At 40.4% G+C, this 25,472-nt stretch overlaps 1 protein-coding gene across 1 annotated transcript in view; it reads left to right on the forward strand.

Moving 5' to 3' along the window:
- The first annotated feature begins 3,199 nt into the window (after window positions 1-3,199).
- Window positions 3,200-25,472, forward strand: part of PKL (chromatin remodeling factor CHD3 (PICKLE)) — an 81,723-nt gene continuing 59,450 nt past the window's right edge. The window contains exons 1-13 of the mRNA XM_087696052.1: window positions 3,200-3,726; window positions 5,066-5,164; window positions 14,121-14,285; window positions 15,152-15,289; window positions 15,385-15,548; window positions 15,865-16,035; window positions 16,209-16,453; window positions 16,662-16,757; window positions 17,004-17,143; window positions 17,216-17,437; window positions 17,674-17,781; window positions 18,015-18,065; window positions 18,157-18,256. Coding sequence (XP_087552178.1) covers window positions 3,691-3,726; window positions 5,066-5,164; window positions 14,121-14,285; window positions 15,152-15,289; window positions 15,385-15,548; window positions 15,865-16,035; window positions 16,209-16,453; window positions 16,662-16,757; window positions 17,004-17,143; window positions 17,216-17,437; window positions 17,674-17,781; window positions 18,015-18,065; window positions 18,157-18,256 — 1,735 coding nt within the window. The 5' untranslated portion in view covers window positions 3,200-3,690. The remainder of the gene's footprint in view (window positions 3,727-5,065; window positions 5,165-14,120; window positions 14,286-15,151; window positions 15,290-15,384; window positions 15,549-15,864; window positions 16,036-16,208; window positions 16,454-16,661; window positions 16,758-17,003; window positions 17,144-17,215; window positions 17,438-17,673; window positions 17,782-18,014; window positions 18,066-18,156; window positions 18,257-25,472) is intronic.

Below are 25,472 nucleotides of genomic sequence, written 5' to 3' on the forward strand. Positions count from 1 at the left end.
CCAATCTCCACAAGCGAAGTGTGGCAAAACCTCTTTTATAGCAATTAAGTACTTAATATATTTGATCTTTGTAAAGAATTTATCCATGGAGTCATCTTCATCCATGTATTCACTCTCTATTTACTTACACGAGGAAGCAACATGGACCTTGTTTCTTCCTTGATATAGATGTGCAATTGTATCCTAAGCCTCTTTAGCTGTCCCACATGAACATACTTTTAGATCATGGTACTTTTAACAATGAACACAATCAAGGCATGAGCCTCTATAGCTTTAACATCCTAGTGAATTTACTCAATTATATGTAATGGTACTCTAGCATTATTGTAGTGGAATAAGAACCCACAACATCCTCAACAATGCTTGCTTTTGTTGCACTTGTAGCTTCCATGGCCACAATATGATGTACATCAATTTGTAGTGGGACCAAAACCTACAATCTAATAGCCACAATCTAATGTACATTAGATTTGTGTATAAAGTTCCACAACCCTTTTGCAACCAATCCATGATGCACCATATAGGCCCACAATGAATACTCGGCTCCATCCTATATGAACATAATATAAAAATAGACTATAAAAGGCCTTACCTCTATGAAAATGAATGGTGTCACAAATTCTACATAAAAGGACATAATAGCCCATGTTGTACTAGTAGTAGTGCAATGGGAGCTCAAAATGAATGTAAATTAAAAATCCAATGAAACCAATCTCCATGGGCTCTCTTGGGTATTAGTTGACGTATAGTTGCTTATTGAAACTTGTCCCAAATTGAGAAGACGAAGCAAAGCAGATTTACTACTCTATTTGAGGAGCCAAAGCCTTCCCTAATACTAGATGTTACATTTAAGGTCATATTAGGGATGCACACACATGGCTTAGAGAAAAAGAAGCTTGATAGCTTACAATACAAATTGTATTGAGTAGTATCAATGTAGAAGATTTACAAGGCTGAGTTTTCCCTAGAGTGAATGGGCATTTATACAATGCCAAGGGAAAAAAGTGCCTTGATAGTCCTAATTGTGTTTACAAATATAGATGCCAAAAATATGGTAACAATAAAGCCAAGAGACTCTCTTCTCCTTACGACAAAGGTTTGATCTAAGATAACCAAGGTGCAACATCATCAAAGACTTAACTAGTTTGGGCATAAGTGGGAGCTAACCTTTGGATTGAATTGAGCTAGGTTGACAAACTTTTTAGCACCAGGGCCAGGCTCACCATCCAACATTCAGATTCTATTCTTACCATAGTTGCATGTTGAGGGAAGTTCTAGATAAAGTAGAATGATATGGTGACAACAAAAGTGATGCATATATAGTTTAATCATTCTAAGTCCAATACACTACCTTAAGCTGGGTATGTGCTAGTCTACATAAAGCGAAAGGCTATAGGCAAATTAGTAACTAAAGGGGTTAGATATTTGATGGATTTGTGGGATATGAAGAAATTGGATGAAAACCTTGGGCATTCATCTAAAGGGAGTTCCACATCATTGCTAAGGAACTTGAATGGAAGAAAGAAGAGTTTGGTAAGAAAAAGATTGACCTACCGGTATCTAATGTCATGAATTAAGACAATGTGCTATATCTTTTGAAGTACAAGAGAAATACAAACTCTTTGTAATGAAGAAAAGAGTGTACTTCCATTTTTCAAACATAAAGTTTGTTGCTAGAGTTAAAGAGCAATGGGACACGCCCTTCCTAAAACGACTCAGGCATGGGAATGTTGCAATTGGAGAGTTTGAAGGCCACATCTTCCACTTGTCTCAACACGCTTTTGTGGAGAGTTCTCTACCAAAAGCTCCCCAGAAAGAATAACAAAATTACTAAGTTCCTATTGCAATCCTTATTGCTCCTTTTGTGGGTGGAAGGAGGAGGATGTCCTCTACTTGTTCTGGGATTGTCCATAAGTTAGAAGTGTATGGAGGGAAGTTTGAAAAGATCATGTTCCAAGCGAGGTTTCACTTTGTTATCAAATGCGAGCAAGCCCTCATATGGGATTTGACAGATATGTTTGAAGATGCTTGGATGGTCTAGATTGTTGTGAGGGCAATGATCATAAAAAATGTTTGGTGGGTCAAGGTATAAGGGTACATGGAGGCCCTAGATTTTACACCACTAACAATGCCTTTAAAAAGTGCTTAAGGGAAGTTAATTGTTTAACACTCTAAAAGGTCCTTTTGGATCTTGAAAATAGCTAGTAAGGGTTTTGCGAAGTTTTGGTGCACAAGTTGAGAAGTGACCAAGAGTTAAATCCATAAAGGAAAAATTAAAGAGTTAAGATTGCCAAAATAAAGCTTCCATGCATGTTGATAATTCAACTTGCCCTTTAGTGTGTGTCTTGATAATACCATGATGCCAATTTATTCACCTAGGATTTCAATGAAGTTGTTGAATCACATGTTGAGAACTTACATGGTAAACCTTATAAAACCTAGTGGTTGAAGTTTAATGTGGTAATTTGTGCGTAATAATTGAAAAATTGAAGATAGTAGTTAGCCCAAACTCTGGTGTTTTCCCCACCGATTATTGGTAGCCTAAAAACTTGAAGGGAGCAATAGGCAAACACTAGAGGACAACAATGGAGGATGATGCAGAGAATTGGTGGAAAATATGTCGTTCATCAACCATTTATTTACCAATGGGTGCATTTACGGGGGTGGTAAAAAAAGGAAGTGTGATAAAGTGACTATAAATTGGTAGCTACATTCATGGAAAAATGGAAGACTTAAAACATGGGAAAGTATATAAAAAGGAAACCCTAAAGGAACATAACTTTTTGGGAGGTCAAAAACATGCAAAAGAAAAAATATAGTTAGGAGTCCCAAAAAGGAAGCAAACCCTAGGGTTAGTGGTGGCTTAGCATACCTAAGGATTGAGGGTTAAATTGCAAAGACGATTAGGCCCTAGGGGTACTTGCTTAAGGGGGTGTGCATTGTACAAAGTGGGGTTGCTTGACAGGGATGTGACTTTAGTTGGTGTTGTCATTCCCGATGGAGTAAGTGGGGGATCTAAACTTGGCATACCACTAACCACTTGATTATACCAATTCGAAAAGAGAGAAAGTCATTATAGGCTTTAATTGGTCTAATTAGTGGGTCTATTATTGTAATCTTGGCCTTTTTTTAATACTACTATTTTAATCAAATAATATGAGGAGGTTATTCAAAGTGGTTAAAGGGGTACCTTTTTTTTTCTCCCCTCAATTTGGTTAATTTTTTTCTTCTTTGAGAAAAAAAAAAACAGGGAAAAAAACAGGAGCTCCCTGCTTCGTCTCCTTCCCTGCTTCTCTGTGTCTGCTCGATCGACCCACACGGGCAGCTGACATCACCTCGAATTGGGCGGTTTTCCAGAGTGAAGTCCACCCTCTCTTTGTCTGGAAGGACTGTCTCTGTCGTTCGAATTTTGCTTTTCCTTCGTGGGCACCTGCCATCACAGGAGCTGAAACAGAGCAGCAAGCTGGATCAGACAAGCTGGGGAGTGCAGGAGAGATGGGCAGGTTCGAAAATGGAAGTAGACAGTGGAAGGCCGGGAGCTGAACACTCAGTCCTACCTGAAAATTTCAGGCTTCAATTCTGTGCTTTTTGACATTTGCATTGTCCAAGGTCCCGCCATTAGCCAGAGGAACAGTCAGCCAGAAGAATTAACTGGCACACTTACGAGGAAGACGCGGACTTTTGGTGACCATGTCAGACGCCAAAGAGCCTGTAGATGATATGGAGGTAATGTGGTTGGATCCCCAAATTGTCTCATGTCAACTAAAATTGCAGTTTCTCTTTTTTTAAAAACCGTTTTTGGGTCTCGCAAGGTAACTGGAATTTGGCATGTCATTGTGTTTCACATCTAATTTCCCTGACATTGCCTTGTGAACAACAATTCGCAGTAAGCAATGGCAGCATTGTCGACTTGTTCACTGTACTTAGCCGCTAGCTGCATGGTCCCAAGTGATGGTCATTTTTGGACTCAAGGATCTTGGGGACAGTAGCTTCTTTCCATCGTCCACGTCCCATTCCATGTGATGATATAGTCACAAGTGATGGCAATTCCTCCCCGTTCCCCATCCCCATCCCATTTTGCGTCCTATGTGACTTTGGCTAGCTTGCATGAGCACTTGATAATTTCACAACCATCCATCTATTGCTGGCCTTGCTACTAGAGCAGTCACACTCAAACTTAGTTCATACAAGTATACTAGTAACCACCTGACTGCAGCTCCTTGGACATTGGTAGCTGAACGTTTGTATTATTTAAGAGTCAAAAGGCTACATGAGAAAACCTTACATTTGTTCGTCTACACAAATTCCTCAAACAAATGCCTTGCATTGGCTTTGCATAAAGGGTCCAAACATTTCAGGGCCAGGTTTTTAAAAAATTGCAGAAACAAATTCCTTAAATTATCTTTGCATTAAGGCTTCAAACATTTTAGGGTCAGGTTTAACGAGAGGAGTTGACTGTATTGAACAAATTTTTATGTTCCCATTTCCAAACTACACAAGAAGTTCCAGCTTTGAGGTCTCAATATAGCAATTGAGTTCCAAATTGACCAGAGCCATATGTTTCAAGGACCTTGTGATGGTACAGACTTATTTGTATATGCCCAGAGGATATTGCTGTGTTAATCATAAGGGCCTTGTGCTTCCTCAAGTGAATGTCAAGCAAGATTAAGAAATTGGCCCTAAAGTACTTCATTGTCAAGGCACTTTGAGATGGTCATTGAGAGTTGTTCATTTATCTACAATGCCTTTATTTTTATGTGTAAAGTTTTCTAGACAAAATCTCACTTAACCACATTGCATTCCTTTCATCTAAGCTGAGGTTTCTACAGACTACACATATGACAATCAGATTTCATAAGAAGTAGGGTTGTATGGTTAAAGGACATTTCTGTGAGAAAGGGCTTGTGCTTTTTCAAGTGAATGTTAAGGAAAGGGAAAGAAATGAGCTACCAAAAAGACTTTAGTCTCAGGGCCCATTGACATATAAGCTTGATGAATTGTCATCTATCTCGATTCATGTTTTTAATCATGTGTAAAGTCTATTAACAATAATTTGCTTTTGTAGATGGAGGCTTCAGGTGATTCTGATAATTCCATGGACAACTCCAGGCAGTCAAAAAGTGGAGGGCTGAATAAAGAAAACTCGAGTGAAGATGATGAGGAGGTAGATGAAGTTTGAATTTCGAAATTCAGTGCTCTTTAATCATGATTTTGTGCATATTTGTCTATGGCTGATTTGCAAGGTAAAAGGTTACCGAACATTTTATGTTTTCTTGACTTCTCACGTGTCATGCATATATGTGTTTCTTGTGATAGAGAATGAATGTACACATGCATTTAAGGCTTTCACTTAGGCACTTTTTTACATACTCTTTATCACATTGTGGGACCCCCCCAAAAGGGTGAAAGCATAGTTAAATGAAATGGGGAATAGGACCCCTAGGAATGGGGGAATGGTGAGGTCAAGGAACGGGAACGGGGGGAATGATATGCAAGAGACTTTTACTTTTGGCCTTAGGAAGGTGGGAATGCCAATTCCTTCTCATTTCCTTGCGTTCATTGTTGCTACATCTAAGTATATGTAATAACAACCATTCTCAAACTTGCCCATTCTTGTTTGAGTTGCCATTCCTATTTCATGTTCTTGGTTGCTGTGATATGTACATATATCTAGGCATAAATACATGCATGTGTGTGGTAGGGACTTTTAAATAAAATAAGCATTGCATGAAAAAGAAGCGAGTTTGAGAGACCTATATTTTTCAAATTAAGAAAGCAAATAGGTATGGAAGGGAAAACGGTGTTGCATAGAAACACATTTCATGCAACTTAAAACATACAAAATGTTTTGTTACATACTTACGAAGCACGTTTTAAACAAAATTTCAAACTTTCCAAAGGTAAAGGAGTTGAGCTTGTGAATTGTTCAAAAATCAAGAGGTGGTTTAGCTTTTGAAATGTTCAAAAATCAAGAGGATGCTTAACCTTTTCTTTTATCCATATAATATGATGGAATTTTCCTAGGTTTGATCATAACCAACACACATAAACGCACATAGACACACACACACAGACATGCATGTCCGAAGGAAGGAAAAGCGTATGCAAGAGTTCTGAAAATAACAGGTTTCATATGTAAAAAATGGTCTCATAGAAGTTAAGAAATGAAAAGAAGCAAGTTTGGTATGTAGGGTAAAGCAATAGAATTTTACGTATAGTAAAGCCTAAAGAAATTCAACCATATTCCATACTAGGAACTAGCCCATATTGTATAAACAAAGAAAAGAAAAACAACTTCATTGTTTTTAAGTACTACCATTTTTCCCTTTCGGAAAAAACTTCAAGTTTCTAAGAAACACGTATCGTATGTAAGAAATGTTTAGAAATATTTAGTAGGTTACACACACATTTTTGTTGAGATCACTATTTCTTTTAGCAATGGCTATCATTTATAGATGTCTCAACATGAGACATCTCCTACTAAAAGACCTTGCTAAACAACTCTAAACGCTTGATGGTATTTAAGAATAGATTTGGATGCTTTTTAAGCTATTATAACTTTATTTGGGACCTTGAAACAAAAGGTTTGATATAGGTTTTATATGTTTTTTTGAATTGCTACAACTTTATTTGCAACCTTGTATTTTCAAAATGGGGCAATATTGGCCCTTTTATAAGTGAAACACCTCTCAAAAACCAACCCTCCCTTTTTGACAAGTTCATGACCATTTATTACATTATAGTCTTCTCAGGCATATAGCATCCTTGAATTGGGACATCCACCTCGTTTTCTTGATTAGCTTGAGATAAAGTAGATTTTCATGTTGCATCTTTTTCCTGAGATAAGACATACATACCCTCACGACTACAAGGGGGGGATTTCCCCTCCAACTATTAGTCAAGAGAGTTCCCGATGTGCAAATAGTATAGCTTGCAAGTCGGATAAACAAGGAGGCTTGATTACATTGGGACCCTCCTCCTTGGTGACCCTACCAAGGAGGATGACCAATTGAGTGTACGAGTGGGTATGAGCCGGACTCACACAAACATACCATGTGAACATAAATATCCAACAAAGTGATGCATCTAGTGAGACTTGAACCAACAACCTTATGATTGTGAGCCCAATGCAAACTGCTAGGCCATAACCTTTGGTGCAAAGATATGCTATGGTTTGCATTGAGAAAACATAGTATGTATGACCAAGACCGAAACACAAAAACTCAGACACAGACAAGCAAAACTCAAACCCTAAATGCAAAATGCAAAACTCAAAACTCAAACATAGAGAAAAGAAACTTTGGAGTGAATGAATGTTGTAAATGAATTAAGAGTGTACAGAATGCCCAAGGGCGAAGCAATGGAATGTCTAAGAGTGACATCCATTGGAGATGGATCCCAAGTGCCGTAACCACCAATTGGAGATGAGAGAGTGTTGAATAATGAAGGGCAATAGTTTTGATGAGATTTGGAAATTTTTGACAAAAGACCCAAAATTCTTGAAAAAATTGGGCAAAATTTGAGGTTTGATGTTAAATCCCTAAAACTTGTGCTTGATGAGGGCAATGCATGTGAATAGGAGTAATTTAAAGTGGCTTAATATTGATTAAAGATTGTGAGCTAAATATTTTAATGTAAAATAATATTGGGTATTGTCATGGATGAAGTATTAGCAAGTGCAAGTTTAATTGGTGCTTGTAGGGGTAGGAGACAAAAAATATGTGTCGTTTACATCAAATACAACTACTATGTATAACATAAAGGTGTTTGGCATGTCAATAGGGTTACTAAGGGTGGGCTTGCACATCACTCAAAAAAAGTGTAGGAGATGTGGGAGCATGCATTGTCTTGGCTATCGCATTAGCTACTACTATTGCAAGTATAGGTGATGTGTGAGTGGTGTTATCTGGGGGGCTATCTCATTATTGCTCGTTAGCCACATCTACTTTCTTCACAGGTTTTGAGGTTCGGTTGGACTTGGTCGCCACGGAGGGAACAATTCTTAGGCCTCTTCTTCTTGTCAATATGTTTTTGAATTTCTTTCGACAGCTAGGAGACAACTTTAATAATTGTCGGAATGTTAAGTTTGGTTTAAAAGTATCTAGGTCTTTGACCAAATCATATTCTTTGATAGGATCCACAAGCTTTTCCAATCGGCTAGGGAATGGGGCCACGCCCACTTTTATCTTCCCTTTTTCTTCTAGGAGCGGCATCAAATTATTAGCTAAGCTCCCTACCTAGATGGCAAGGGAAGTTTAATGAGTATGCCATTGAATGATCCAATGCGTCCATAAAAGAATAAAAAGATAGTCAATTGCTACCTGGCTCATAACCCATACTAGCCATTAACGGCCAAAACAGGGCACGTCAGTAAGCAATCTCCATAGGAGCCCTAGGCCAACATCAGGAGGCAATTGGAAAAGCCCCTTATTAGGACCATAGTTGAGAAAGACATCTTCAATAAAGTCATAATTAGCCAAGAAGTCTGCAAAGAGATTCCACTAATGAGAATCAGTTGTCAAGTCACTACCACCACAAAAGACCGAAAACGGATTATCCGAGGCAGAGAATTGTTAGGTGACAACAAGAGAGGTGTTTGCTGATGTAGGCAGCCTACTGGACAGCAAAAACACAGGAAATGCAGTAGTTGCTTGGTGGGGGAGATAGCAGTAGCTTGTTGCTTGGCACTAGATACTGAAAATGCAGGTTGATTAGGTGCTATGATGACGTAATAGATGGAGATCTCCAAACAGCAAGGTGATGGCTGGAAATAGGGCTGCCTAAGGCTGGATGGTAATGGGCTGTAGTTGGTGATGGTTGAATAGCAGATGGTAGGTGGTTGATGGCTGAAATTTGCAAGGTAGAGTAAGAAACCTGCACAAAAGTATGAGGCTGAATGGTGGGCAGCTTGTCTATTTGTAGATGTTGAAGGGTGCTCCAAAAATTAGGGTTTTGGGGGAGCATCGAAACTCTCGAACTATGCACCAATTTTGCATTTTTCATTAATTGAGTGTATTTTGGGCTGTAATCAGTTGCAAAGCGTGTTTTGGTTCAACACCCCTTCTTAGCCCCAAAATTGAGTCGAAAGAAAAGGCCTACAATGTTTACCCCAAGGCGTTCCACCTCAAAGCAGCTAGTAGCAGGGGATCGAACAAAGGGTGCACGTCGGTTGCCCAGTGGCCTACCAAGATTACAGAGGTGATGGCTATCTTACTAAGGAAGTCCAAGTAGTCACCCTAGAAAGCATAGGGCATCAGACAACGGGTGCTCGTCAACTCCCTAGTGCCTACCAAGCCCTACAAAGGTGGATGGAATCACATTGAACTTTTTTTTTTTTTTTTTTTTGGGTTAGTGGATTGTTGTTGTTTTTGAAAAGTTAATTTTATGGGTGGTGGCTAATTAAGTAATAGTGACCTAGAAGACGGGAAAATGGATGGTACACCCAACACATCACAAAACAATACAAGCTTACCCATCCACTTGCGGATGTTGATGACGAGGGAAAGGGGATGAAGTAGCACGTGAAGAAGGATGGTGATGTAATCTGTTGGTGGAAACATCTTAGGATCCACCATCTAATGGTGCTCTACACAATGGAATATATAGGATTCTACATGCTGAAGAATGCAGCAGGTGCCACTTGGACAGTATCCCTTGTGGGGAAATTGTTTCCTTATCCAAGTGCTCTGGTATAAAGATGATGAAATCATGCAATGCATAGGGGAAGGCACAACGGGGGGGGGGGGGAAGGCTAATGTCGAAGACAAGCAACGAAACCTGTAGAATACCAAGAAGGGTAGGAACCCCCTCTCAACTTCGATGTTGATACCAAAGAAAGAGAAGTGTGACGATGTTGGTCTTCATGTGGTGCCAAGAACCATGTGGATGAATACGATGAAGCCTCCTACTGGAAGAGCAAGGATAGAAGACACTTCCATGATAGCATCAAGAGAGATGCTACACGATTTGCTGCGGGAGGGGAAGCCTCCATATTGGTAGAAGAGCAAAACTCCAAGTAGATGGAACCATGAAAGGAACGGTATGCATCTCCTGTCTTCTCGAGCTCACAAAGGTTTGGTGCAAACCTACATGTTAGCCCAATACTGAAATACAAAACTGTGCAAAAGAGATCAAAGTTTGCAAACTCTCAAAATCGAGATTGATAGGTCGAGTGCAATCTCGTGCTACATAGCGGTCAATGAGATGAGGTCATGTGGGGGGTTTGTGAGTGTCCGAGGGTAGTGAAGGGGATGCCCATCATAGCTGTTCTAGAGTGTAAGGATGTGGTGAAGTGGGGGTAGGTGGAAGGCACAGTGTTAAAGGGTAGCGTTCCCCCTAACGATGCATTGGGAGGTTTAGTGAACGGAGAGTAGATAGATGGTGGGATGGGGAATGAGAAAGTGCTATGAGCGGAGATGGAAGATCCAACTCCTAGTGTGCTTTGAGCGGAAGTGGAGTGTAATCCAAGATTTTGAAATGAATATGTGAATAGATCAGAATGTAGAGAAGATAGTGATGGGATGGGAGGGAGTTGAGAAGTGTGGTTTACTTGCTCAAATGAAACAGATGGTAGTTATATACTTGATGAAGGGAATTTGCTTCGAGAGTCTCCTCTATTAAAGTTGACACGTTGAAAACCATCTAGATCTTGTACAACAAAAGAAGAAACAGGAGAGGGTTTTGGCTCATACGACTGAAAAGGATTATACAAACTTGACATAAGGCTTGGCCGAGATGACGAAGATGGATCGCTTGATGCACTGAATGTCGTAGTCCCTTCAAGATCAAAGAGATGGCCAATCTTACCAATCGGTCGAGATGGAGCAGTAGCACTTGTTGAAGGGGCGTAAATTGAACTATACTTGATGCGCAAGTACTCCTCAAACTCTACATGTGTAAGGTGACCAAAACATGAAGAGGAAGATGGTAAAGGTGAAGGTGTGTCTACCTTCTCTTGGAGACCATAATGCCTTCTAAGAGTTTCCAATGATGGAGAACCTTGATAGGGCATCATAGGATCCGTAGAAGGTGTCTAAAACATTCTTCAGTCAGAATCTAGTTGCGTGTGTGGCTTGCATAAAGACTAGCCTCCACAATCACTGCAGGATACTCTTCAGAAGAGCACCAGCTTTGACACCCATGTGAAGATATGCTATGGTTTGCTTTGAGGAAACAGAGCATGTACGACCAAGATTGAAACACAAAAACTCAAACAGAGACAAAGCAAAACTCAAACCCTAAATGCAAAACGAAAAACTCCGAATAATGAAGGGTAGTAGGTTGGTCACCAAAACACAGCAATTGTAAACGTAGCAGTGTGCCACCACAAAAGGTTGAAAATAGATCACCCAAGGTAGAGAATTGTAAGGTGACAATAGGAGAGGTGTTTGTTGATATAGTCGGCCTGTTGGATAGCAAAAACACAGATACTTTAGTAGTTGCTTGGTGGCAGAGATGGTAGCAGCGTGTTACCTAGCACTAGATGTTGAAAACGTAGGCTAATCAGGTGCTATGATGATGTAGCAGATGGAGACCTCCAATTAGCAAGGCGATGGCTGGAAACAAGCCGCCTAGGGCTGGATGGTGATGGGTTGCAATGAGTGATGGCTGGACAGTACATGGTAGGTGGTTGATGGTTGAAATCTGCACAGTAGGTGGTTGATGGTTGAAACAGCAAATGGTAGGCGGTTGACGGTCAAAATCTGTGAGAAACCTGTACAAAAGGATGAGGCTGAATGGTGGGCAGCTTGTCTATTTATAGATATTGAAGGGTGCCTAGAAATTAGGGTTTTGGGATACCACTGAAACTCTCTCGAACTGTGCACCAATTTTGCGTTTTTCATTAATTAAGCGTGTTTTGGGGTTGTTTCTAATCAGCTGTAAAGCATGTTTTAGCTCAATAGGACGATTTTCATGCCACATCAAAGTATATAGGATGCTTATGTAACCATGCCTTTTGACACAGTGTAACCCTTCCTTTTTGACATTTTCATGACCATTTATTACATTAAAGTCATGTTGTGCACATAGCATCCTTGAATTGGGACATCAGGCTTGTTTTCTTGGTTAACTTGAGATAGAAGTAGATTTTCATGTTTCACCTTTTTCCTAAGATAAGAGACACATACTTGAACGTCTATAAGGGGGGGGCACCTCCCCTCAACTATTAGCCAAGAGAGTGGGCAAGAACTGCACTGGCATTTTTCCGACGCGCAAATAGCATAGCTTGCTAGTGAATGAACAACGAAGCTTGATTACATTGGGACCCTCCTCCTTGGTGACCCTTCTAAGGAGGACAACCGAGTGTACGAGTGGGTAAGAGCTCGAACTTACACAAACATACCTTGTGAACATAAATGTCCAACAAAGTGATCTAGCTAGTGAGACTTGAATCGACAACCTTATGATTAGGGTGGTTTCGTACATTTAGTACGATACAATTCATACGTGAACTAGTGCGGTACAAAACATACACAAAAACTTCAAAAATAAGATACATTGTTTCGTACGTTTATTAAAAAATACATGTAAAATTATATATATGTATATGTAAAAATACATATAAAATGTGCAACTTAAAGGTAGATCAATTATCACAAAGTTGCATCACTTACAACATTCCCATCATCATCAAGCCTAGATACATCATCAGGTGGAGAGTTGCCCTCACTAGAAGAGGCCTTAGACACCTCACCAAAGTCCTATTGGGTGGTGTAATGGTGGTCATGGTGCTTGCAACTTGAGCAACAACTCGATGCCCCCTGTTGGGTGTGTGAGACTTGATGATCAATCTCTCCGAGCTCCATGTAGAGATCCGTGAAGATAGGGATAGGGGAAACTTGGAAGAGGTGAGGGAAAGGGAGAGGAAGAGGGAGAGAGAGAGTAGGGTGCTTGAAGAAGATGGAGGCTTGAAGAAGATCGAAGAAGATGAGCAAGCTGCAAACTAATTTATGTGGTGAGATAGGGGGGACGGGGCTGCTCTTTAAAAAGGGATGAGCCTTGAAGTGAGGGAGAAGAGGAGAGGAAGTATGATTCATGGAGGGAGGAGTGTGAAAGAAAAAGTGAAGTTCAAACTTCAAACTCCAAACAGTCCCAAAAAATGGACTAAAAGCAGCACCAATGGTCAGATTCTGCATGCAGGCAATGGTCTCCTTTTCGGAACAGTTCAAACGCACGGATTCTGTATGGAACCATACAGTACGATCGTATGGAATGGTACCATACGGAACATTCCGTATGTGCACGGAATGCAACCTAACTTATGATTGTGAGCCCAATGCAAACTGGTAGGTCATCACCTTTGGGACGATTTTCATGCCACATTAAATTCTATAGGATACTAGTATAACCAAGCCATTTGACATAGTGATGTGTACATGCTTATGTGGTGTGCCATGTGGCACGCAGCTTCTTGATCTCAAGTGCACAAAATGTTTCTTCAATACAGGTAGCAAATTGCCTCAACTCATACTTAAACTAAAGCTGCAGCTTAGCTAAAAGTTTTGAAAATCATATTCTTACCGGTTGCATCATAAGAGTTGGTAGGTATGCAAACAACATAAAATGCTTTATAAGAGTGCTTAAAATGCTAAAGCGCCTCCAAAGCAACAATCGAATTCAATACTTGTCTAAGATAAGATTTGCCTGTTCTATGTACTGTTTAAATCTTGTCTTGGTGCCATTTTCAGATGTCTTTTGTCCCTTAGAACACCTCCTATGTTCTGGTTTAGTCACTTTCTTATTGTCCATAAAGGATTTAGGCTAATTATTTTACCACTCACATTGGGTTTAGACAGAGCTACTATATACATATCGTTTAAGTTAGAAGAAAAAACCCCTTTGGCCCTTTGCTGGTCTGTATATGGCCTTCTTTTGCTCCTACCCAGCCCACCTCTCTCCTCGTTTGATTCAATATGACAAAGAAGCTGTTATAGAGTAACTGTCTATTCTTTGAAATTCGAGCTCCAAAAACACAATGTCACACACAAAGAAAATCCTAGTTTGGGGGGATACTTCTTTCATCAGTTGCATGTATATGAGTTGTCATGTGCAACATATCTAACTTCGAACAGGACCAGAAGCTCTGGAATGTCTCACAGCCTTTCCATATTTGTTTGCAGATGCCTAGCACACACGAAGGTGGAAGTATACCTGAAAGGCTTAGGCAACGAAAAGGAAAAAAGCCTTCTTATGCTGAAGACCTAGATGATTACATGGACTGGGAATCTGATGAGGCAAAGGATGATGCTGAGCAACAGCTGTCTACTAAGAAAAAGAAGAAACAGGTAATTATCATTTTGTTTGCTCTTTCCCTTTTGCTGCATACATATGTAACATTCATACAGGCACTCTTTGCAGGTCCCTCCAGCTTTTTCATACTTTGTGCTTCTGTATTCATTCATAAAATGGATCCTGACTTTGTCCACTAGAACTCTCCTCTATCCTCTAATTACAAAGTCAAACTGAAGATTAAGTTTTTGTTTTCCATTTATATATTTTGACCATTACTGGCACAAATTGGATACTTAGCATGTGATGGTAACTGTACATAGCACAACTGGATACTTACTTGGATGTGACTTCTATATCTAACAATCTGCACACACATAATGCTCTGGCAAGGCTTTTATAAAAAATTAATTTATGCATGTAAATTGCTGTCTGGTGCTGGCTAACTTAGCATGTGATGGTAACTGCACGCACAACAATTGGGTATATACGTGCAATGCTCTAATTACAAAGTCAAACTGAGGATTAAGTTTTTGTTTTCCATTTATATATTTGACCATTACTGGCACAAATTGGATACCTAGCATGTGATGGTAACTGTACATAGCACAATTGGATATTTGGATGTGACCTCTATATCTAACAATCTGCACACACATAATGGTCTGGCAAGGCTTTTATAAAAAAATAATTTATGCATGTAAATTGCTGTCTGTCGCCGGCCAACTTAGCATGTGATGGTAACTGCATGTAGGACAATTGGGTATATATGTGCATGTGATCTCTGTATGTAATAAACTTTTCCTTGCGCGATTCTCTATTTGAACATTTTACTTATTTTCTTGCTTTTATGAACAAGGCACTTTTATTTGGTAACAATACATTGTAGTTAAACTATACTAATTACTGCACTTGCTACCAGAGGGCAGAGTCATGCTCTGAATGTGGTGAAGGTGACAAGCTGATTTATTGCAGTACGTGCTCAGCAGCATACCATCTTGCATGTCTAAATCCACCCCTCAAAGTTGCTCCAAGAGGACGTTGGAGCTGCCCCCAATGTGTAAGGCTATCTTTGCTCTCGAAGGATTGATTGTCTAAACTTGGTTTGGGTCTTGGTAATCAACACAAAACTGTTTGCTTGTGGTGTACTTGCAGGTCGATCCACTAGCAGAGATTGAGAAGTTTTTGGATTGTGAAGTGCGTGCCAAAACCAGCTCTGGACTATACTCAGGAGTGGAAGTGGAGGCAGGTTCATCATCAGAGCAAACAAAACATTATCTAGTGAAGTGGAAGTCGAGATCATATTTGCACTGTTCATGGTAAAAACTTCCCTTTGAATGTATCTCTCTTCCAACATACTTGTACCTCTCAAATAAAAGTGTCAGCTTTTGTAATTTTTAATCTGATCAAGTGCCCATGTGGAAGGCCACAAATTTATATTCATATTTTTGCCTTTTCGATATAGGGTTGCATGTTGCTGTTTCATTTGCTATCAAATTAACATGGCTTGAAGTGCCACATTTTATTATTTGTACGAGCAAGTATAAATTTAAGTTCTGGTTCTTGATATTCCATGAATTTTAATGCCTTTATTGAATTGGTAGGCTTACTTTCTTTTTTTTCCTTCTTTTTCAGGATTCCTGAAGCTGACCTTGAGAGAGCTATAAAAGCATATTCTGGCCTGAAAATGAAGTACAACAATTTTCGGCGCCAAATAGATTCCGTGAAGGGTGCTAAGGCAATGGAGGATGAATGGGTCCCCATCAGATCTGAGTGGACAACGGTAGAGAAAGTGCTTGATTTCAGGTACCTATCTATTTTAGTCAAGATCTAGTGGAGTTAAAAGAGAGCATTGGCGAACCCCATGCTCTAGTGAGTTGTTCAGACTTGTCTCAACTTTCTTTACTTGTGTACCCAATAACTATTTGAACATGCTTTCTTCTTTTGTTCTAAATAGCTATTTGCTGGTCTTAATGCAGGCAAACTGTTAATGTGAAGGAATATCTTGTCAAGTGGAAAGAGCTTGGTTATGAGGATATATCTTGGGAAGTGGAAGAAGATATTGCAACATTTCAAGCTCACATTGATCGTTTCAACAAAACGAGAACCAGGCGTGCAATTACTCCCAAAAAGAGAAAAGGTTCTCTAAATGATAATCGCGAAGCTCAAAAAAAGCGCAAAGAATTCAAGGCCTTTGAAGCAACACCAAAATTTTTGAGTGGAGGTGACAGATACTAATTTCTTTGGTGATCTCCTTGCAGTTTCTGTTTACTCTGGTTGACAAATAAGCATTGTTACTGATACTGACATAATTCATGTAAAAAATAATTCATAATAAAAGGCTCTGAGAATTCTTACGTAGAAATTGCATGATTACCATTTGCATTGCATGAAAGTTTTTTTTGCCAAACTCATACCAGAGATCTTTTCAGGTGTCCTACATGCCTACCAGCTAGAAGGTCTTAACTTTTTGCGGTTTGCTTGGCAACAAGGCAAGCATGTGATCCTTGCCGATGAGATGGGGCTAGGTATGCGGCTGTTTTGAGATTATAGTGTTCCAAACAATAGTTTTTGTGTCAAGTTTTTGAATACATTGCGAATGGTATGGTTTTGTGAGTCTCTGAACTCTGAGCATCTTTCTTCCCATCGGAAAAATCTTGTGTTTCAGCCAAAGCTGGAAATGTTAGTATATTTGTAATGTGTTTTAGCACTAAGCCCTGTTCAACAGGGCACGTTTTGAAAATATCTGGAATTTGACAGTCACTGGTAAACAGGAAAGACTATTCAGAGCATTTCCTTCTTGGCTTCACTCATGGATGAAGGTCTTCCTCCCCCTCATTTGGTTGTGGCACCCCTGTCCACTTTACGCAATTGGGAGCGCGAGTTTTCAACATGGGCTCCTCAGATGAACACTGTATGTGCTCTAGGTTAATTTCTTCCCATGACTTTCGTTTTGGGTATGCTGACTTAATTAGCTCTGTCTCAGGTGATGTATGTGGGATCGGCTCAAGCACGTGCAACTATCAGAGAGCTTGAGTTTTATTTACCAAAGGAGAAACCTCCTCAAAAAAAGAAAAAGCAGAAAAAGAAGCCTGTTCCTGTGAAGCAAAGCAAACAGGACAGAATCAAGTTTGATGTTCTTTTGACATCTTATGAGATGATCAATTTTGACACATCAGTCCTCAAGTCAATCAAATGGGAGTGCTTGGTAACCACACCTGCTGAACTGATATTCTGTTCATAAGCCCAACTTTTCTTTTTTAAGTACATCCTAACTGTTTGATTAGTTGGCGTGTTGGGTTTTATCTGGCAAAGCAGTTAGGCCTGCCTTATATGACACAACTATCATTTAAGAAGCTTTCTTCTACTGTATTTGGCATGGACGTGTGCCTTTGGCTCTCAGTTCTTATTATTAGTTCTATCTGCTTGTGGCGTTTTGAGCAGATTGTGGATGAAGGTCACCGACTTAAAAACAAGGATTCAAAACTGTTTCAGACGTTACAGCAGTACACAACCCGACATCGAGTGCTCCTCACTGGTACTCCCTTGCAGGTTTGTTAAGATCTTTATGCAATCATTGTTTGAAGTAGATGCGTCACGCTAGTAAGCTGTACTGGAAAATGTGTTCAAAAAGAGAAAGCTATTGAGTGCACAAACCTTCACTTTGAAAGGAGAATAGAGAGTCTATCATCAGTTTGGCTGTAGACTGGAAGTTGATACATGAATTAGTTTCATTCACAGGTTCTCATGTCTGATACTTTGTATTTTTTCTGAATTGTGTGCAGAACAACTTAGACGAGCTTTTTATGTTGATGCACTTTCTGGATGCTGGCAAGGTTGGTCCTTTTAAATGTTGTTGCAAAACAGTGGTTTGTTTACTTCTTATTACAGTGCGACTCAAAGGATTTGTAACAACCCAATGCACAGTTTGCAAGTTTAGAAGAGTTCCAGCAAGAATTTAAAGATCTCAATCAAGAGGAGCAAGTTGGAAGATTACACAAGATGCTGGCTCCTCATCTCCTTAGAAGTGAGTGCTCAAACATGTCTGCAAGCAATGGTGATGTGTATCTGCTATATAGTTCCAATTACTGTTGGGGTTGTTCCAGAAGACCTTTTGCATGTAGTTCTCTTCTTTTTGATTTGTAAGACAGATTCACTTACTTCCTTGAAAAAACGTACTCCTGAAACATGCACATATTTAAAATGTGGCTTTTTCAGGATAGCAAAATATTGAGATATGCTTTCATGACAAGTTATTGTGCATGGTAAATTGTGAAACGAAATTGTATGCAGACTCATTGTGTGAAGTGAGCCTAGGCAGTGACTATCAATTGCAGTGTTGATGTGCAAGGGTTTACCTGCTGTGCCCAATTGGGGCATGTTTGCCTCAAATCAACCTAACCACCTTTCATTTTCTGTAGTGATTTTTCGATGTGTGTGTATTCCCATATGTTTGTATTGAAGCAAACCTTTACTGCAGAATGTGCTAGTCAAGTGTCAAAACCCTTTTGTACCTTGACTCTTACAATTTCCATGTGCTAGAACTATGTGTTATACTCTATAAGGTGCTATTGGGGTTCCTCTTGTGAGGTGCTCAAAAGTTAGCCTGCTCGGCTCTCATCCATGTGATTCTCTCGAGTCTCAGCCCACTTCTAGCGTATGTAAAGGCAACCCTGTTTTGCTCGCTTGCTCCTGGCTGGTAAACCTTTCAATTGCAACATAGGGTAAAACCTGTAATGCAGGTACCAAGGCTTAAAACCTTAGTGTGAAAAGCTCACCACTCAATAAGGTCACTTTAAACATTTTTAGGCTTTGCTTGAGGTTGAGCGACTCTTCCTTTTTCATTAAAGTGATTGGCTTTTGCCTGCACCTACTGTACATATATTGCCATCTTGATTTAGTGTTTGGAAGCAATCATCATTGGCACTTTACATTGACTTCTTGGCTTGTGCACAAAGATCTCTTCCATGTGATTTCAGGCATGCCACTTGAGGTGTTTGAGGTATGGAGGATTTTTGCCATGGTGGAGGTTGTGTGCACTACTCTCAAGACTTTAGGTACATCGACCTTGAGTCTCTCTAATGAGATTCTCTTTGTTGTTTTGGAGTATTTCATAGATGGGTAAGGCATTTGGACACCTCTCTCAAAGTTTCCCTGTCTCCTTCATCTTATTCCATCGGTCATTATTGGTGCACTTCTCGTGGAGGGTCATGTAGTAGCAAAGGCATTCTTGTTGGTGCCCTCTTTTTTGTTGAGGATTTGTAAGTGCAAGGTGGGAGGCTATGTGTGCAAAAGTGGTGAAAATGCATATGTTTACACTGTGAGGATTTAGTGGGATCCATCTTTGGCATGCCTTTAGAGAGGGTTTCTCATGATAGAGCAACTTCATGGTAGCCATTGAAGGATTCATCTACTTGTGTGTGTGATTGACACTTGAAAGGGGCATTAAGATGCTAATACTTGGGTAGAATTCTAGCACTTAGATGGCACCAATACTCGTTGAGGACAAGTCCATTGAGCTTGTCAAGATCTCAACTGACCAAAATCTCGCAGATCTACTCACTAAAAGACCCTCAACAGAGTGTTTTGCCTTCCTTATGAAGTTGATTGGCGGTGGATGAGATGACATCTTTCCTCATCTTGTTGTACTTGTGGATATTTGTACTCTGTCACGTCTTTCTTATTCTCTCCTCACTAGGGGAACATTCGCCTTTAAGTGGTAGGTTGTTGGGGGTAAAGGCACCTGTGCCTAGCCCCCCATGTATTAGGTACACTAGCAGTACCCGCATTGTGTATTAGTTACCTGCATACTTGTACATTGTAGGTGGCAAGCGCCCATCACTGCCACTTTATTCTTTATTCTTTATTTTTTCAATGACATTTGAATAAAGGGAAGGCCGGTCACACATTGTGACTATTGGAGTTTCCACATCTTGTGTCTCTCACTCTCGCTCTTGCTCTTGCGCCTTTCACCATAGCTCTTACTTCGGCTTCGTGCTTCCACTTCAAGGCTCACTTCCTTCAGTTACGGTGGAGGGACACTTGGGGTTTCTTTTGCCAATGTAGACTTCTCCTAGCCCATGGCAGCAACTCTCTAGTTTTTTGGTGAACATGGACTTCTTCTAGCCCATGGCAGTAACTTTTAATTCCACTTGGTTGATTGGGGTAGGGGAATTTGGGGGGAAGGTCGGTTACGGGAAGTGGTGTACTAGATGGGCCAACTGGTTCCCTCCCTAGGAATATATGACATTTACCTTAAGGAGTCCTTTGTGATTGGCGCCTCTTGGGTGTACTTTTGGTTTCACTTTCTTGTAGGAATTTGTATTGGTTCTTGGGAAGTGTGTGAATATATGCATGGAAAAAAAAAAAATAGTGTATGAACACGACTAAAACACAATGGACATAGACAAGAACGCATCAGAAAGAACAAGAAAGCAATGGACGAATGAGTGCCAAATGAACAAATGAATGGAGAGAATGTGATACAGGTGTAGGGAGCTTAAGGAGTAGAGTGTGTTCAATAGTCACCATTTTTTCATGGGAGTGGACGCAGGGAGAGTGTCGTTCTCCAAGAATGGAACTAGAGTGCAGTTAAACCACCAAGAAGGACGTCGATGCATTGGACTAGAGCTGATGGTGATTGATGCAGTAGCCAAGGGCCAATTGATACAATAATTGCCAAGAAACTCGTTTCACAAGGTTAGGAAACTCGTTTCATACCTGGGCGTTTTAGAAACCTATGAAACATCTATTTTACTCAAAAAAGTTCCTACCCTAAAAAATGTATTTGAACTTTCGTAATCGACATTTGTCGTGGAGTTATTTGACACATTGACATTGTTTGCTAGAATGAGTTGTTGTCTATAATGCATGTGTATATTGATGGCTTCTATAATTAAAGCTAATATTGTCATGGACAATGAAACATGATGCATGTATATGTTGATGCAATGTTAAATCTTCATTTGTATTGTATAGAATTATGAATATGAATTATGATAAATTACATCATGTCAGTCATACTCTATATGCATAAAGTCTCACTGTGGTTTTCTTCCATCTTGAATGAAAGTCGTTTCTAATGTTTTTGAAAACTTGTATGAACCTATGAAACCTGTTTCATACCTCCCGTTTCAGAAACCCTTGGCAACTATGGAAGTTGATACAGTAAATCTGATGTAGAGAGTTGAGGAAAGCAGGGCAGCATGCTGTATGTCAAAGTGCAGCAATCTTTGGGGATGGAATGACAAAACACAGCATCATACAGCCTGGCAATAGTTGGTGATTTGTGGATGATGTTGAGGATGCAGAATCTGCTGGCGAGGAGCTGTAGCAGCGAAACACAGATCTGGAGATGAAGAAACCAGCAGTCCAAGGCAGGTCTTGATCAAAACATAGCAGTATAAGGTCATGTGTCAAGCTGGGACAGTTGCATGCTAGCTGGCAGGTAAAACACAGTTGTCAGATGGTTGTGGGAAGTTGGCAATGGCTGGAGGATGCTCAAAGTAAGCTGATGGCAACTGCTGAAGATGGCAAGAAGCTGGCAACAGAAGGCAACACCTCCAATGAGAGTAGAGTGGCATGAGGAGGCAGGATGGCAGCTGGAATGGCTAGGTGGCAGCTGGGATGACTGGGTGGCAGCCTTTGATGAAGGCAGATGAGGTAAATGATGAAGGTGGAATGGCTGAGCTCAAGGATAATGAATGATGTACATACTGAGTCCGGTTTTATAGAATACCTTGGAGTGAGAAGAAGTCTTTTGTCTCGTGCAAAATGGTAAACATGCCTTTTTTGGGGCTGTTTAATGGGCCAAAAAAATGATAATTCACAAGGCACAATTGGGAGCTCTGAAACCCTTTGGCCCATAAAGGGAGATCAAAGGGAGTGAAGAGACGGCTCAACCTTGACTCAATAGATCCCACCTTAAGGAGACTAGGGCATTGGGCCAAGGGTGTCACTTTGGACTGCTGCCCGAGGACCTACTAGGCTTGTAGATGCGATGCCCTAGTGAACAAGGCCTTTTTTGGGAGTTTGTTGGGATTTGAGATGGCTTCATAGTTCTTTCAAAAGTAAGGCTCAATTATACACAACCAAAATCAAGGGTGTCGATGTAGAGCATAGAAAACATAATGGGTAGTAGTGTGAGAGTGGGCAACGGAAGAAGGACACTAACATATAGAGAAAGGAAGAGAGAGCAAGAAGAAGAAGGAAGAAATCTACACTTACTGAAGATGAATGCTGAATACAAGAGTGTGGATGGATTAGTCCCTGTAGGCAGCCTGAGGGGTCAGTGAGGGCACCTAGATCAAGCTGAGAATAATGATAGTAGCAGCAACATCGGAGATGGAGTAGTATGCCGGAGATAGAGTGTGTGAATCAGCAACCTGTAGAAGAATGTGATCCCCCAAGTGTGGGGACAGCTATATGTAGCCAAAGTTCCCAAAAACTGGCTGACCTGCTGCTGGAAAACTGCCGATTGTAATAAATGCAGTCCAATGGCATAGGTTGACTGCAAAAATGATGATGTGGCAGGACAGATGCTGACATGTCAGTATGGATGATGACGTGGTAGTCACAGTGTGACTGAGGGCAGCAGAATGATAGAAAAAACTGGAAAACACACAACAAAAGCACACTGAACTATGAGAGCTCCCATGAATCAGTTAGACTTTGACAAGAGCTCACAACCATTGTTGGATTCGGATGCGTATAATTCAGCATACCAGATGTTTGTAAACGTTTGATATGCAGACGTATGAAAAGCCATTTCATGCCTGTCCATTTTTAGGGTTTTTAAAAAAATGGCTCCCAACTTGTCAAAACTATTGCTTTTCTCTCACTGAAATTTTTTGCTGCAGTCTCAATATTTTCCCCTGTAAATTACCTGCATGTGCAGCCTACGTGCCTCAGCCTGTTCGTGTGCAACTGCAAGATCCATTGTCAGGCTGTGCACTGTGTAGAACCAGGGCAGCATATGCAAAAATTCAGATTTAGGGCAGTGTGCTTAGCATGTGCAAAAATAGGGTAGCGTGTGCTCAACCCATGCATATTGCAGTGTGCTCATTGTTGAGTGCTCAGCCCCATCCTCTCCCTCTCTCCCATCCTGTAGTTCTGAGTGCTCTATAGCCTAGACTCTCTCAAAATTCATACAGTTCCCTTGTCAAATTTGATTGTCTTTTATGCTTGTTTTTTAGAGTGTAAGCTTGTCGAAATGTTTATAGTTCCTACCAAGGTTCAACTTATCATTCTTACATATTCTAAGTTTTAAGCAAAAAATTAGGGCAACATATGATTCAGCCCAGGGGTTTGAATCATACTTTCATACCTGTACATGTATGGAAGTATGAAACATATGTTATCAACTATGCTCACAACCAGGAGATAACACATTGACAACCCTAAATTAGGCAGGTGAACAAGTAGATGTACTATGTTAACTGCTCACAATCTTGGGTGAGCAATAGAGTGCTCATGTATGCTCCACTCAATGAGGTAAAAGGGAATCATGCTACATAATGCATGGGTTTTCACCTTGGAGAGGTGTTTACTCACATAAGTTTTCATCATGTTCAAGGGTCCAACATATATCCACACTGCAAATGCAAAGGAGTAATGTAGTAGGGGCATACTCATGCAACAAGGTGTCACTTGGACAGCGCCCTCATGGGGGACTTGTTCACTTGCCCAATTGTCTTTTTACAATGATATATGATAATAATGAATAATGAAATGTGTTGATGTTAAGGAGAAGAAGACAAAGCCAAAACCTGCGTGTATCATGTGGTGAAAGCTGTTGGTAGTTGTGTGTCATGCATAGTCATCTCTTGCATCTGAGCCTTAGTTTGAGCTAGATGGGGACATTAGGAGCTTTGGCACAGTCTATCATGTATTTTGACAGAGGAGGCAGCTCTTTCTAGAGCATGCATTACATTGCATTTCTTTTCTAGTGAGTTTCAGGTATATTCAGTGTCAGTGGACAATTTCCAGCCCTTGCATTTCCTTTTCAGTGGTTGGAGGACTTATTCACACTGTGCAAGTGGCGATTTGATCATGCAGGCTGCATTCAATATTTCTTGTGGTAATTTTAATATTTTATTCTCTAGATGCAGGTCAGCCAGTAAATTTGCCCCCTGCTTGACTAGGTTGGCCAGTTTTGGGCAGTTTCTGCTATTTATAGCAGGCCCAATCAGTTAGGTGATCATTCACGGGTTCATCTTTGCAGGTTTCAGCACACTTCGACGTATAGGGACTCTTCTTTGTCTTCCGGTGCTGCCTTCCGTTGTCAACCTGATCCGTTGCTCTTATTGACAACTTGGGCTGCATGTATGGACTGATCAATCCTCTTTGTATTCAGCATGCTTTTGGAGTTCAATGCAAATTTTCTCCTTCCATTCTCTTCTTTCATTGTAGTTTCTTCTTTGCTTCTCTCTTGGTGTTTGTGTTTCCTCTTTTGCTGCGTACTCTAAAAAAAGCAAACCCCTCTCAAACCATGGATGCCAATTTTAAAGGTAGAGGATGAGCTGATATTGGCTTGTGGGGTTGAGAACTTGATGAAATGTTGAAGCTTGATGCAGCCAAATGTAGAGGGCAGAGTTGGAAGGAGAATCAACTCTCTAGGCTCTTGAGATGGGCATGTACTCAATCTCGAGAGATGGATCTTGTGCTAACCAAGTGTTATAGGTTAGCACAAAATTTGACCTCTACAAATGACTCTAATGCTAGTCAAGGATCACCAATATCGTCGAAACTAGTGGATGAAGAATGCCTCAAACTCGACCTATGGAGATGACTCTAATGCTAGTCAAGCATCACCAATATCGTAGAATCTGGTGGATGAAGAAGAAAGACCTTGCACTCCACAACTAGTAGAGCTAGGCGGAGAAGTATCTACCTAGGTAGCTGGGATGTGCCCATACTCGATCTTGCGAGATGGCTTCTATGTTGACGAAGTGTCATAGGTATGCCCAAACTTGACCTTCGAAGATGGCTCTTGTGATAGTCAAGAATTTAAAGGGACAACCACCAAGATGGCTGTCCACCTAATAAAGGAAACAGTAGTGGAGCGATAATTGGTGTCAAATAATTAACACACCTTAGCTAAAAGAGCAATGAAGAAAGATGGCAGCTATGATAAGTGGAATGATGCATGTGACTTGACCTTGAAAGAGAGAACACTATCTCCATTTTCATGCTGATGAAGAATGTGGAGGCAATACTCGCCAAGTTGGGATTGGTATCTTCCT

Source organism: Lygodium microphyllum, chromosome 16 (assembly GCF_053477565.2).
Source record: "Lygodium microphyllum isolate KBCC chromosome 16, Lygodium_microphyllum_v1.1.10, whole genome shotgun sequence".
In the NCBI taxonomy this organism is placed as follows: domain Eukaryota; kingdom Viridiplantae; phylum Streptophyta; class Polypodiopsida; order Schizaeales; family Lygodiaceae; genus Lygodium; species Lygodium microphyllum.